Genomic DNA, 13,198 nt, shown 5'->3' on the forward strand with positions numbered 1-13,198 from the left:
GCGGTGTTGTCCAAAAATTTTCCACTGGGGGCCTCATGCAAAAAAATGGAATGAAGAAGGGTCACGTTACCCAGTGCTTAGGAAACATGCTCAAACCAATCCAATACTGTACACATCATTAGCCTAATGGCAAAGTAGTTGCAGAGGACATTTTTGCATGCAATTTTTGTGCGTGACTGTATTGAAAGAATACAAATGGTTTAATTTATTTTTTAAGGAAAAAGCATAAAGCTGTTAGCAACAACATTTGAAAATTATTTAGCCTTGATTTGTTTAATATTCAAAATTGTGTGCTGTGTATTTGGAAAAACTATTTTTCTTAATGCACAAAAACTTTTTTTTCTTTTACATTTTTATTTTAAAAAAATTGAAGTGATTTATTTTTGAAAATTCTCTTGTGGGCCATGTTTCATGTTATTAATAGATGATCAGCGAGCAAAAAAAAAAAGCAATTAGGTTTCTGGGCCAGACCTTGGACACTTAGTAATGAACAACATCAAGTAAAACAAATACACAACATTGAATTTAAATGAATAATCATTCATCCATTCTCTAATGTATTTTGTCAGGGTAGCGGGGGAGTTGGGAGTTAGTCAGGTCAATGAACCACTACACTTCATATAAATGATGTTTACTTTTTTTAAATGTAATTTTATTTATTCAAGTAGTCCAAGCATGACCGTGTTAATGGACCATGACAACCCCTCTGAGATCATCCAGAAGGTAGGAACGTGCTATCAGAAATGAACACAATAATTTAATCTTTTAATAATAGCATATCATTTTTCAGATTTGTTTTTGTATGGTTAAGAATTTCATTATCCAATTCAAGACCATGCAGAATCTGGAGCACATCCCAACCTCAGTGGTCACCTATGAATACATGGAGACAACTCTAGGTCAAATTTTGAATAGTCAGTGATTTTTACATTCAAGTGCAGGACTGTGGGAGTAGGATGGAGTTACAAGTAAAATGAAAATCTGAAAATTGTGTAACAAAAAAAAAAAAGAAAGAAATCTATGTTTGAGCCCAAATCCTAACCTAAACCTTCTTGCACGGGAGCTGGGCTAATCATGCTTCCACTATGATGTTGGAAGCTCTGCATATTTGTTTAAATTATAACCACAGTTGCATCGCTGTTGATTTAAAAAACTGGAGATGTTGCTGGAGATGTTCTTTGATTTACTTTCATTTGTACAAAACCAAAAATGAATGTGCGGAATACGAAAGTGACATTAAGTGACCTATTTAGAATTTCAATTATTCATTCTCTATTGCCATCTAGTGTGTAAAAATAGTTACAACTTCATATTGGCAAGTTTATTTTCTTGCTATTTTGCTCAGATCTATTTATTAGATGGAATTAAAACAAATTTGATTTGGCAAACAATATGTACAGTACATCCAGATTCCATTCTTAACGTCATATGCAATGGTGGCTTTTCAATGACATGACATTCATCTTCACTACATCCATTCATAGAACTCGAAAGTAGACTGCACAATCTGTTAAACACCTCTACAAGAATGTTTCTCTTCAGATATATGTGATCAAATGTGATTGAAAAGAGTTGTTAATTTAACATGTTTGCCACTGTGATAGATTTTGGCAAGGTCAATGCAACACACTGAGAGTTGTTACTAAAATTGTAAGCCTACTGTAATTTTTGCAAAATGAAAGCACAAGACGCTTCTCAATTTTATGCCGAGTGCATGTTCTATACAACTGCACATCACTTACCGTTATATTTTTTATGAATTCATTTCATTAGAAAAGCAAAATCTTCCCCTGCCAAGTCACACTTTTAAATAAAACAGCATCAGGATTATCATTATATCATAAATATCTTGGCTTGTGAAGCCATACACAGTATTATCTAATAATATATAATATTAATAATAATATTAATAATAATATTATCTTATAATCTAAAACTAGCAAACGAATCACGCAACACAATAAACATGACAAACATTTAAGTCTTCTACAATATAATTCCACATTTAAAATGTGAGTTAACTGTAGTTTCAAGGATGTGAATGTGTGACAAATACATGTGAAAACTTGCGTCATGATAAGACTCAATTAACCAGGAGTTGGCCCAGTCACTGTACTCTAATTATGTGCGGTACTCACCACTTCAGTAAGCCAATGAGCTGATGACGCTCACTGCCGTGATCACAGCACAGAGACACTCATCAGTGCAGCTCAACGTGCATGTTAAGTTAAAAAGAATGAAAGTCTTCAGATAACCGATGTGTTAGACGAGTGTGCACTACTAAAAGGAGGAGATAGGGTGTGTGTATCATCAGTTGTGCAAACTCTGATGTCCATTAAAGCGATACAGGCGGCTCATTGTCAGTACTCTAAAGCCAACTCTAAAAGTACACTGATAACCTGGATTGAGAGGATTAGCCTCATAATCTAAACTCTGCCTGGCTAAATTAGGGACTGCGGGCTTTTGACTGCTTATGGCGCCCAGTAGGAACTTCATGGAGTCTCCAGGGATTCCACGAGGAGAAAAGAACTTCATCTCACAATGTTTCATCAGCCCTATTCAGGCATTATAGCAGCCAACATTGATTGACATAAAGGATCGTAAAGATGGTTCGGCAGCAATCATGTTGTTGACCCATTTCCAGTCATTTTTTAAAAATAAAATCGGTGGGTGATGTCTAAATTGTTTTAGGCCACACACATTTAACATTGAAACAAAAAATTGAATGCTGTTAGAGAATGACTATTTGGTCATCCCATTTGTCAGGCTGATGTTTTTGTGGCAATGAAGGAGTTAAGGATGGAGTGACGTGGGTGTAGGATGGTGGATGAGGTATCAAGTACTTGAATGAGGCGTGAGTCGCCGTTTCTCAAAGGGAAACATGTCCACTATTTACAAACACTTCAAACTCTGAAGCGGTGAGTGAATTTATTTGAAAATGCGTAATCATGCTGGCGGGTTGCACATATCGGCATATATATATAAAAATGTCCTGCTAAGTTCACATTATAATGAAAACATGATGTCATTTAGAAAATGAATGGATGGATATCTAGTTTTGGGCTTCTACTTTGCAGCAGTGTAGACAATATAATGAGCATGTTTTTTTATTGACTATCATGTGAAGTGATGTTAAGGAAAAATATTAGAAACAAATAATCTTTGATACAGCTCTTGTATTGAAGCAAAATTGCAAGGGGCCATTCACGTTACGGCCAATGCACTGTTCATTCAGATTTAACTAGTATTTTAAGATAAATTGTGATATTACGCTGCCACCTGCTGACCTAAAACCAGAATACAGCTGTCAAACAATTTTCCCACCCTCGCTAACGACCAACAATACCAAAAATAAACAGATCTCATTATGATGTTGCACCGTTTATCACCACTGCAAACTAATAAAAATAAAAAATAAAAATAATGCAATCGTGAACAAACGGGTTTCTAATAAAGTACATTTTGTGTATGGTCTATGTTTGATTTTTTTTTTTTTTTTTTTAAATCACAGTCAAAGTGGCTGTGATGTATATACATCATGACCGAGTGCACTTTACTGTATTTGAGCCTCATTGATCCTAATGTCCTCTGGGAAAGAAAATATGAAATATGAATCAGTGCTATTTCAACAAGTTGTGCCTTAGGATATAACTAGACGAGTCCTCTCTACAGCTTTCCTACTGCATGTTTACTATCCCTTTGTCTCAAGTCGGTAAGCAAGATCCAATGCCATTACCAAAAGCTAGCAGGCAAAAGAGATTGCTTGTGAAAGTAAGTATAAATTTCATTCGAGTTACTGAATAATTGAAAAGCTCGCTTTTTGCAGGTCAATATAACAGTACGAGCCTATCATATTTCTTGATAATGTGCTACATCAATAATACTTAATGTCTGGATTGCAAGCTTCCTGGAAGCACTCTCACAAACGATGGCTTAAATAACAACTTTCAACTCAGCTTGTCTGCAAAGCTCCAGACTGCCCCTAAATAGAGGCTCCTAAAATGTAAGACAGAGCAAGTATATTTATAATTTATCTGCACACAGGTTAAATTTTCAGTTTTTCATAATCAATATTATGGAATGTTTTTGTTGCTAACAAACTTCTGCTCCACACTTCATCCCATCAGTAATATAATGACACATAACAGTAAAATCGGGAAAGTGAATGGACATGAGTATTTGCAAGTCAATTTGCTTTGCTTGCTGAACAACTCAGCCTCCCCAGGTGGGAGTGTATGCAGCAGCCTGCCGACATAATGTCCCACAAACTGTCTTGTGTGCGGATTTTCTTGTTTACAAAACAGTAAACCTAGTCAACTCCTGTTCTGGCAAGAAGGGCGAGTCCTCCCCCACTGTACATGCAAGTTTATGTTACAACTCACTTTACTTTGGCTTCTTCTCACATGCAGACATGCCTCGCCAATTCCCCAAGGTAACTCTGAGTGAGGCTGATGAGGAGAACCAACTGCTGGCGGAAAAGGTGTATGCATCGGCCCTGAAAGAAGAGGACAATAAAGATGCATTATCCATTTTCACGGTTCCAGAGGACTGCCCCATTGGCCTCCAGCAAGCCAAAGAGCACGAACTGCTTAAGGAGCTGGCGGAACTGCAGTCTGAGGAGAGCACCAAAAGGTAGGCCTTGCTTATGTAACTGACCAAAAGTATAGCTTGATAGGGAAAAAAAAGAAACTGACCCAATTTGGACAAAGGAGCCTTCCACTCAGCACTAGTTTATAGTTCCCTATAAAAGCCACAAGATGGCACCTAAGCACTACCTGTTTGGATGAAGCTCTTTAATTTACTTCAACATAGTTCCGTGTCACCAAGATGCCACCAAAGTAATGCTTTTGTTTTGAACTAAGCACATATACAGGTGAAACAAGTTAACAAGTAAAAAACAATTCCAAACTGTGAATAAGCGAGGGTTTACCTTTAGTTTTGATGGAATTCCCAAGTGCATGGCCTCATGCATTTCGAAGTTCCTCAGACATCAAATCAGACTGACCTCGATAGTATTTAAATTAATTGTTGCTCGTTTTACAGGCGCAAAAGCTTGAAGATGATTCGTTCCCAGTCCATGTCCATGCAGATCTCAGGGAATCTGGACTGGACATGGCCAAGGGCTCCTACGCCATACCTGTCTCCAAGCTCCAGCTCGCTGTGCTCATCTATCACTGAATATTGCCCTGATTACCAAAGGGTTACGATAAGTGGTGATTACTGTGCAGGAGTGAGTATACAAAACAGGAAAAACGAGGATTGGCTCACAATCACACATGCACACACAAACATATCTGAGATACACTCAGTGATGATAGTAGATTGACTTCATTACTCATTGAAATGATGGAAACCATTAATCCATTCCAGCACATCCAGAATGTTTGTAAATATATGTATTCAAATAAATATGAATTTATACGACTAGCAACTATTTGCTAATTAATTGTGTCTTCATTTTTTATTCAGATTACAGTGGAAGACTATGAACAGGCTGCCAAAAGTCTTCTTAAGGCTCTGCTGATTCGTGAGAAATATTCCAAACTGGCCTACCACAGATTCTGCAGAACCACAGCGCAGTTCCTTCGCAGGGCTGAAAATGTCAGATGGAGTGAAGAGGAGGACGTTCAACCAGGTTTTAGGATATATGTGAGAAAATAAACACTGATTGGTGTAAAGTTAACTTTGTCGTGGTCTCTCCAGATATGTGTCCATGTCCAACGGAGAATGAGGACCCGTACAGTATGGAAAACATCCCGGAGAACCTGACCTATGAACTACGACTGGTGGATGGAATAGTGCACGTGTATGATAGCGCTGAGGATCTCCAAGAGAAGCGTCCGCATGACCTTCCTTATCCAGACCTGGAGACTTTTGCGATTGATCTTAGTCATGTACTGGCAATGATTGCAGATGGACCCACGTAAGTTGACACAACAAAGTGTCAGCTATTATTTATGCTGGTTGTGTAGATGCTGTCGTGTCACAAGAGGGGAAACGGGTTCTCACAAACCTGTTGAATATGAAGCAGTTTCAGTTTGTATGTGTGTGAGAGGTAATTTATTACTTGATTTTAGTTTTATCTTACATGTCACCCTTATACAAAATCTAACATTTTGTGATTTTTAGAAAAACCTACTGCCACAGACGACTCAATTTCTTGAGCTCCAAGTTCCACCTCCATGAAATGCTCAATGAGATGGCTGAGCTCAAGGAACTAAAAAGTGTTCCACACCGAGATTTCTACAACGTGAGAAAGGTTGACATACTTCCTCGCACATGAGTCCATTAATTGTGAAAAGAAAAAACCCAAAAGAATCTGAGCCAGTGTTTTTCCACACAGGTGGATACACACATTCATGCAGCAGCGTGCATGTCTCAGAAGCACCTTCTTACGTTCATTCAGAAAACATACAACACCGATTCGGACCGCGTGGTCATGGAATCCGCTGGGCAGGAATTGACTCTTGAGCAGGTGTTCCACAACCTCAACATGGACCCCTATGACCTTACTGTGGACTCGCTAGACGTACATGCTGTAAGCAAGCGATATATATACCGCATATATATCCAAAACCTGGATAAATTGCTCATTGTGTGCATAATCTCCACAGGGAAGGCATACGTTCCATCGCTTTGATAAATTCAATTCAAAGTATAATCCCGTTGGAGCCAGTGAACTCAGAGAAATATTTCTCAAAACAGACAACCATCTCAATGGCGAGTATTTCGCTCACATAATAAAGGTAAAGTTGTTTGATGTTTTTAAGAAGTGCAATATAGAGGGCTAATTTAAAAAAAAACAAAAAAAAACACTGTTCTGATAGATCACATTGAAATGGAAAGAGCAGAGCTGACTTTTGGTCACGTTCCATTTACACCTTGAACAGGAAGTGGCCCACGACTTGGAGGAGAGTAAATATCAGCACGCAGAGCCACGCTTGTCCATCTACGGACGCGCCCCAGAGGAGTGGCACAACCTGGCTAAGTGGTTCATTCTGCACAAAGTATACTCTCCAAATATGAGGTGGATGATTCAAGTGCCAAGAATATAGTGAGTCTTCTTCATTTGCCTAATATATTCCTAAAATTTTTAACATTTCCTTGATGAGAAAATATTGTGTTTAGTGACATTTTCAAGGCGAAGAAGTTGGTGCCTAATTTTGCCAAGATGCTGGAGAATGTTTTTGTTCCCCTCTTTGAGGCAACCATTCACCCGCAAAGTCATAAAGAACTTCATGTTTTCCTCAAATATGTAAGTTGTATCGCATGTACAGATTTCTTTAAACTAAACAATCAGATTTCAAATTTGTCCCCAGACTCTTGATTATGTCAACATTTTCATATTCAGTGATAAGTCTGTCAGCGAAAAACTTGTTACATTTCATTTCTACCTTGGGATTCTTTTGTTTTCCTTCCACAGGTATCAGGCTTTGACAGCGTTGACGACGAGTCCAAACATAGCGATCACATGTTCTCATTTCGGAGCCCAAAGCCAGAAGACTGGACCGGAGATGACAACCCTCCGTACAGCTACTACCTCTTCCACATGTATGCAAACATCATGGTGCTCAACAATCTCAGAAGGTAAGAGCTCATCTTGTCTTCGAAATATGGGTTGTTGAAAGCGTTTCGTTTTCACCTTGTGGGTCCGCAGGGAACGTGGGCTGAGCACCTTCCAGTTTCGCCCTCATTGCGGAGAAGCGGGCTCCATCACTCATCTGGTATCCGCATTCCTCACAGCCGACAACATCTCACATGGGCTCAATTTGAAGAAGGTACTTCACACTAATCAACTGTCAGCTGGGTTGTTGGCGTCGGCACTAACCACTTGGCAAAACACACATGATGACAATTCAGTGGCCAATGACCCTCTTGAGGGAGCTGGAAAGTGAGCAGAACATGCTTTTGCATAGCGCATGCAACAACTTCATGTTTGCTTCACACTAAAGAACTTTCAAGCAGTGCAACATTTCAAACTTATCTACTGTCGTTTATTTTATTCTATCCTAAACAGGAGTGATTAGTGAAGTCCTGGCTATATCTGTCTGCAATATGACTAAGAAAGCACAACCACACCAAGTCATCAGAAGAGTATGCAAGCAACCAGTTAGTAATTAGCAGTGGTAGGATGAGGAGTAAAACATAAAAAAAAAAAAAAAAAAAAAAAGTAATCCTGGCAGGGAATGCACAAACGCCAATTAAGGTGCTGTGTGCACAAAAACCAAGCTAGAATGTTATCCTACCCATCTTAAAACAGACATCTTTGGCATGTGGAGAAATTGACAATAAAGCTGACTTTGACTTTGATAATTCAAAATATGATTTTATTATGTGTATTTTTATTTGAAAAGTAAACTGGTGACCTAGCACCCTCTATTGGCCACTGCAACACAGCAAGCTTACAACAAAAAAACAATCTTGAGGGATTCACCAACGTCTATCAGCACAAACTATGTTGTCCCGTTTTATATTTCATACAACATTTTTTCATAATGTATAAAATATAAAAGAGCATGTATTTTATTCCCCACTTCTAGAGCCCCGTGCTTCAGTATTTGTATTACTTGGCCCAAGTACCTATTGCAATGTCCCCATTGAGCAACAACAGCCTATTCTTGGAATATTCCAAAAACCCTCTGCGAGAGTTCCTACACAAAGGCCTCTGCGTGTCCTTGTCTACAGATGACCCAATGCAGTTCCACTACACAAAGGTAAGTATCACTGCAGTAATTGTTTTGTGTGGTTTCAGACCTGCATTTCAGTGCACGTTGACTCGAGTCATTTAATTAAAACAATTGTGTTGATAATGTCTATATTGTAGAGACGGTGATTGTAGAATTGAATCTAGTCACTAATTCTAGTTCTCATATATGTCTACAACAACAAATACTGAGCTTCTTGCTGACAGGAGCCACTGATGGAGGAATACGCTATTGCAGCTCAGCTGTGGAAGCTCAGCACGTGTGATGTGTGTGAAATAGCGAGAAACAGCGTGCTGCAATGTGGACTTTCTGACCAGGTTATCTATCTATCTATCTATCTATCTATCTATCTATCTATCTATCTATCTATCTATCTATCTATCTATCTATCTATCTATCTATCTATCTATCTATCTATCTATCTATCTATCTATCTATCTATCTATCTATCTATCTATCTATCTATCTATCTATCTATCTATCAGTATTATGTTTTTACTTTAAAATCTTTATAGATTTACTATTACTTTGCCGTAGTTCGTAGGGTGTTGACTTGGAAAGCCAGAGGAGTGATCATCTAAGAACAGATATTTTGGTATTTCTGATTTCCAGGACAAGAAGCACTTTTTGGGGGTGAACTACCTGAAAGACGGACCCGAGGGAAATGACATTCGCCGCACCAATGTGGCTCAGATCCGCATGGCCTACCGACATGAAACTTTGTGCAATGAACTCAGTTTCCTTGTAGACGCTGTCAAGGAATGAGGGACATTGGTCATGATTACTCCAACACTCTCACAAACACACCAATGCTCTCACACTTTACTCAAATACTGAAAAACATATGCTTGTCTTTTTTTTTGCACACACTATTGAAACATTTAAATACACACTGAAAGGATCACACGCAAAATACTGAAGCGATCTCACACTACCACAACACTCTCAAAAGCACATTACTACTTTTTGCACAGACAGTACTTTAAAACTCTCACAATTATTTCAGATTTTATTCCTACACACAATTGAAATACCCATGTTCAACCAAAGCCACGTTATATAAATATTTGCACTCCAGATTGTGTTGTGTGTTGGGGATACTCGAAGCGTGAGAGACGTTTACAGAAGACTCAAGAAGCATGTCAGAGAGCTTTGCACATACTTTAGTTTGGAGCATTACACACAGATAAATGATATATAGTCAAATTCTTTAAAGTCTCATTTACTTGCACGTATTTGCAATATCGAAACAATAAAAACAAAGAATCAATCTTCAAAACGATTGTGATTGTGATGTAGAGGCTATATACATCCTTACAAGCTGCTGCCTTTAACAAAAGTACAATAGGCGCGGTGCAAAATCAGACGTGCAAACTCATTAAAGGTGAAATCAAACCGGCCAATATTTTGAAGTCATCGTTTAACTTGCAATCTCGATGACGTCTCCACACTCTTGAATCACGTCAGCTCTCTGGGATCGCCTCTTCCTGTTCACAAATACATTTTGTCACATTGAATGACATTGCAAAGTCATTGTAAATAGACAAAAAAGGATTGTTCCAAGATAAGGCAACTTACACTTTCATGTATGCAAAGACAGCGATTGCAACGAGGAGAACAACACACACTGAGGAGATGAGCACCACTTTTCCTGGAACAGTCAAACGTGACGGGTGTATTGGTCCCATGTGGGAGTTAACAATCGTGTGTTTTGTGTAATGGAGATATTCGGCGAACCTTTCCCGGAGCTCTGTTCATTGCTGGCTAAACGGGCCAACTGCGACACGTCCAGGCTCTCCAGCACAGACAGGTCGGAGGTCAAAGAAAGGTCGATATTGAAGACGGAGGGGGTAGCGTTGATGGGATCTTGATCTGTGTATTCTGCACATGGCAAAAACACAAGGAGAGATTTATTACACCACAAGTACATCAGTATTATGTATAATATTAAGGTACAAGTCTAGTACTGCCTCAACTACTTGTTCATTAAAAACGAGACAGACATTTTATTTCTAAAATGGACATTTAAACTTATTTGAAACCATAGTTTATAGGAAATAAAGAAAATCACAAAAGTTTAAAAAAATGAACATTCCTTAAAGATTAAATGCAAATATATTCAACTTAAAAGTTAAATACAATAGAACTGTACTTCTATGGTGATTTAATTGCTTACATGTTCCATTTTGTTGCAATCATTGAATAATACGGAAAGATCTTGTGCTAGCAGTTTACGCTGTTGTGGGATTGTGCTGTTTCATACTGAAACCTCATTTTGGTTACCAAATTTCTAGTAACATGAGTACTGCCAACTATTTTTGTTTTCCTTCTGTTTTTTTGTTTGCACAACTATTTTCTAAGAACTTGTAAAATTAATGAAGTAATCTGAATTTAAAAAAAATATGTACTGGAATAGGACTGGGTGACAATATTAATGTGAAAGGTCAACCTTTTGTTTGTTTAATTTTATATTGTTGTCAACCACTTGCATGCAATTGCATGAAACATGATCATATTGCAAATTTTGTGCAAACAAAGAGAAAAGCCCGTTAATATATATTGATTAAGATGTCAACTTATAGTTACAGTATTTCCATACATTCTTGAAAAGATAAAAATGTAATTGATCAAAGAATATCCTAGAAAAATTGAGCCATATTTAGGTATAAAAAAATGTATTCAGTTCCACTTTCCAGTTGGTAAAATGCAAAAAGATTAGTACAATGAAAAGAATCTTTTCATGATGCTGATTTCTCAATTTTTGGTCGGGTAAATGTTTTAAACGCTGCCGATGTTACATCATGACAACTATATCTTTTTACCTGATTGGATAAAGCAAAACACATCAAACTTTTTGTCCAGTGCAGCTCTCCATGGGAGCAAGCCAACTTTGTTTTGGCCGCAGTTCTTAAGTGCCTTGATACGAGGGATGACTGCATAATGCTCATCAATCCAGCCAAACCTTAAGAAGAAAAATGGAAAAAAAACATTCATTTTTTTGGGGTGTTAAATTACACTTTGTGTTTGATTCAGTCTTACCTGCAAGTTTCTAAACCCCTGTTGAGGGCTTCGTTGACTTGGTCTTTGGTGGCAAAGCTGAATCCAAGATTAGTGCAGATGTCTCGCGCTTCAGTGACATTGAAGGCGTATTCTGTCTCGTTTTGGTCATTGATAAGGCTTAGCTGGACCACTCCGGCGATGCTCTTTGCTGGGAACACTGTCAAGAACATGCACAATGTCATTTTTGGAAGCACAAAGAAGTTATGAAACAGACAGAGCTTTACCTCGCAGGTTGATTGTGATATTCTGCTGAGAGAAGACTGCCGTGGCAAACAGCGCCACAGTGAGAGAAAGGAAAAGGCTCTTCATGGCTTCTGCTGATGGAGACAAATGAACGCGGGCAAATGGTTGAGCTCTCTGTGTGCGTCGCAGCCAAATAGGCAGGGTTAAATAGAGGTGATATGCTCTCATCGGGCTGTGTGGACACTTTGCCCGTTGCCAGAACGGAAAGGAAGGGGAAGAGGGAAGTCGGGTCAAAGGACTAAGTGCAAGGCTCGTGAAGCCAGCAGATAAAACACATGGATGGAAAGGATACTAAACTTCAACAGCAGGCAAAATTGGAGTTACAAAAAAAAAAAAAAAAAAAAATCATATGTGAGGATAACATTTTTTTTAATTATTTAATTAGTAGAAAGGTAATGCATTACTCACCCCCAAAAAAGTTATGAATGTTTGGCTTTTGGCTAAATTTTATGATGAATTAAACTTTATTTCACCTCTTAACTTTTGAATGCATGTGCCTAACTGTTTATTGTTTCAGTACTGTTTCTGCACAACTTGCTGACCCAGTAAAGCTGTCAAGAAAAAAAAAACACAAAAATATAGCACAAGTTCAGCAATACTTGTGCAAAATACACAATGTGTATTAGACAATGAAGTTGCAGTATTTCACAGCCTGCCATGCAATAACACATTTTGCATGAGTGACACTTGACGTCATGCATATGATCCAACTGATTTCCTCCCATGAGAGCTCGCATCGCAAAGTCATGAACATTGATCCCGCTTCCACAAAAAACACCTCCCTGCATGTCACGGCAGCTCGGGAAATGACGCAGGCACAGAACTCGTGTTGTCCATCATTCATCAACGACATTTTCTATTCAGGTCTTCCAGTGCTTCACTGTATTTGTCATTAAACACTGAAAACTAAATAAAAAGGGAACATAACGTTATTTTCCAAAATCAGGACTAAATAAAGTGAAGCACAACATTGTCTTATAAGACGTCATCTTGAGATTTAGGATGTGTTTTCCTTTTTTGTGTCCTCTTTCCAAAGTCCCGGAGAGAGCTAATTACTGTTAACATTCAAACAATTTTGCAATTGCAATCTCCGAACTGTGAGACGGACATGCTAACCAGTGCGTCACCATGCCACCCTTTCTTATCTTTGTATTAAAATAAAATAAATGGGGTTATAAATAACGACCTCC

General features: G+C 38.3%; 2 protein-coding genes and 1 long non-coding RNA gene across 5 annotated transcripts; 1 reads left to right on the top strand and 2 right to left on the bottom strand.

The window, feature by feature from the left end:
• Positions 1-2,864: 2,864 nt before the first annotated feature.
• On the top strand, positions 2,865-10,045 carry ampd3a (adenosine monophosphate deaminase 3a). 2 transcript variants are annotated; one of them, XM_049717746.2, is made up of 15 exons: positions 2,865-2,918; positions 4,410-4,632; positions 5,044-5,230; positions 5,470-5,635; positions 5,704-5,923; positions 6,130-6,259; positions 6,344-6,538; positions 6,615-6,746; positions 6,891-7,054; positions 7,129-7,255; positions 7,424-7,587; positions 7,658-7,778; positions 8,541-8,714; positions 8,912-9,022; positions 9,318-10,045. In XM_049717746.2, the coding sequence occupies exons 2-15, from the start codon at positions 4,412-4,414 to the stop codon at positions 9,468-9,470; spliced, it is 2,265 nt and encodes a 754-aa protein (XP_049573703.1). In that variant the 5' UTR covers positions 2,865-2,918; positions 4,410-4,411; the 3' UTR covers positions 9,471-10,045. The 2 variants fall into 2 exon arrangements, with proteins under 2 accessions (XP_049573703.1, XP_049573702.1); XM_049717745.1 differs by lacking the exon at positions 2,865-2,918 and adding an exon at positions 3,633-3,771.
• LOC125967062 (uncharacterized) lies at positions 3,562-7,763 on the bottom strand. The gene is made up of 2 exons (XR_007480657.1): positions 7,643-7,763; positions 3,562-4,495 (listed from the first exon to the last, which is right to left on the bottom strand). It is a non-coding gene; the product is annotated as an uncharacterized lncRNA (long non-coding RNA).
• lyve1a (lymphatic vessel endothelial hyaluronic receptor 1a) lies at positions 9,851-12,158 on the bottom strand. Of its 2 annotated transcripts, none has more exons than XM_049717747.1 (6): positions 11,990-12,158; positions 11,745-11,922; positions 11,528-11,667; positions 10,443-10,586; positions 10,284-10,356; positions 9,851-10,192 (listed from the first exon to the last, which is right to left on the bottom strand). In XM_049717747.1, the coding sequence occupies exons 1-6, from the start codon at positions 12,072-12,074 to the stop codon at positions 10,126-10,128; spliced, it is 687 nt and encodes a 228-aa protein (XP_049573704.1). In that variant the 5' UTR covers positions 12,075-12,158; the 3' UTR covers positions 9,851-10,125. The 2 variants fall into 2 exon arrangements, with proteins under 2 accessions (XP_049573704.1, XP_049573705.1); XM_049717748.1 differs by having other exon boundaries at positions 9,851-10,188; positions 10,280-10,356.
• Positions 12,159-13,198: the final 1,040 nt, after the last annotated feature.

This window comes from Syngnathus scovelli, chromosome 4 (assembly GCF_024217435.2).
Source record: "Syngnathus scovelli strain Florida chromosome 4, RoL_Ssco_1.2, whole genome shotgun sequence".
Lineage (NCBI taxonomy): Eukaryota > Metazoa > Chordata > Actinopteri > Syngnathiformes > Syngnathidae > Syngnathus > Syngnathus scovelli.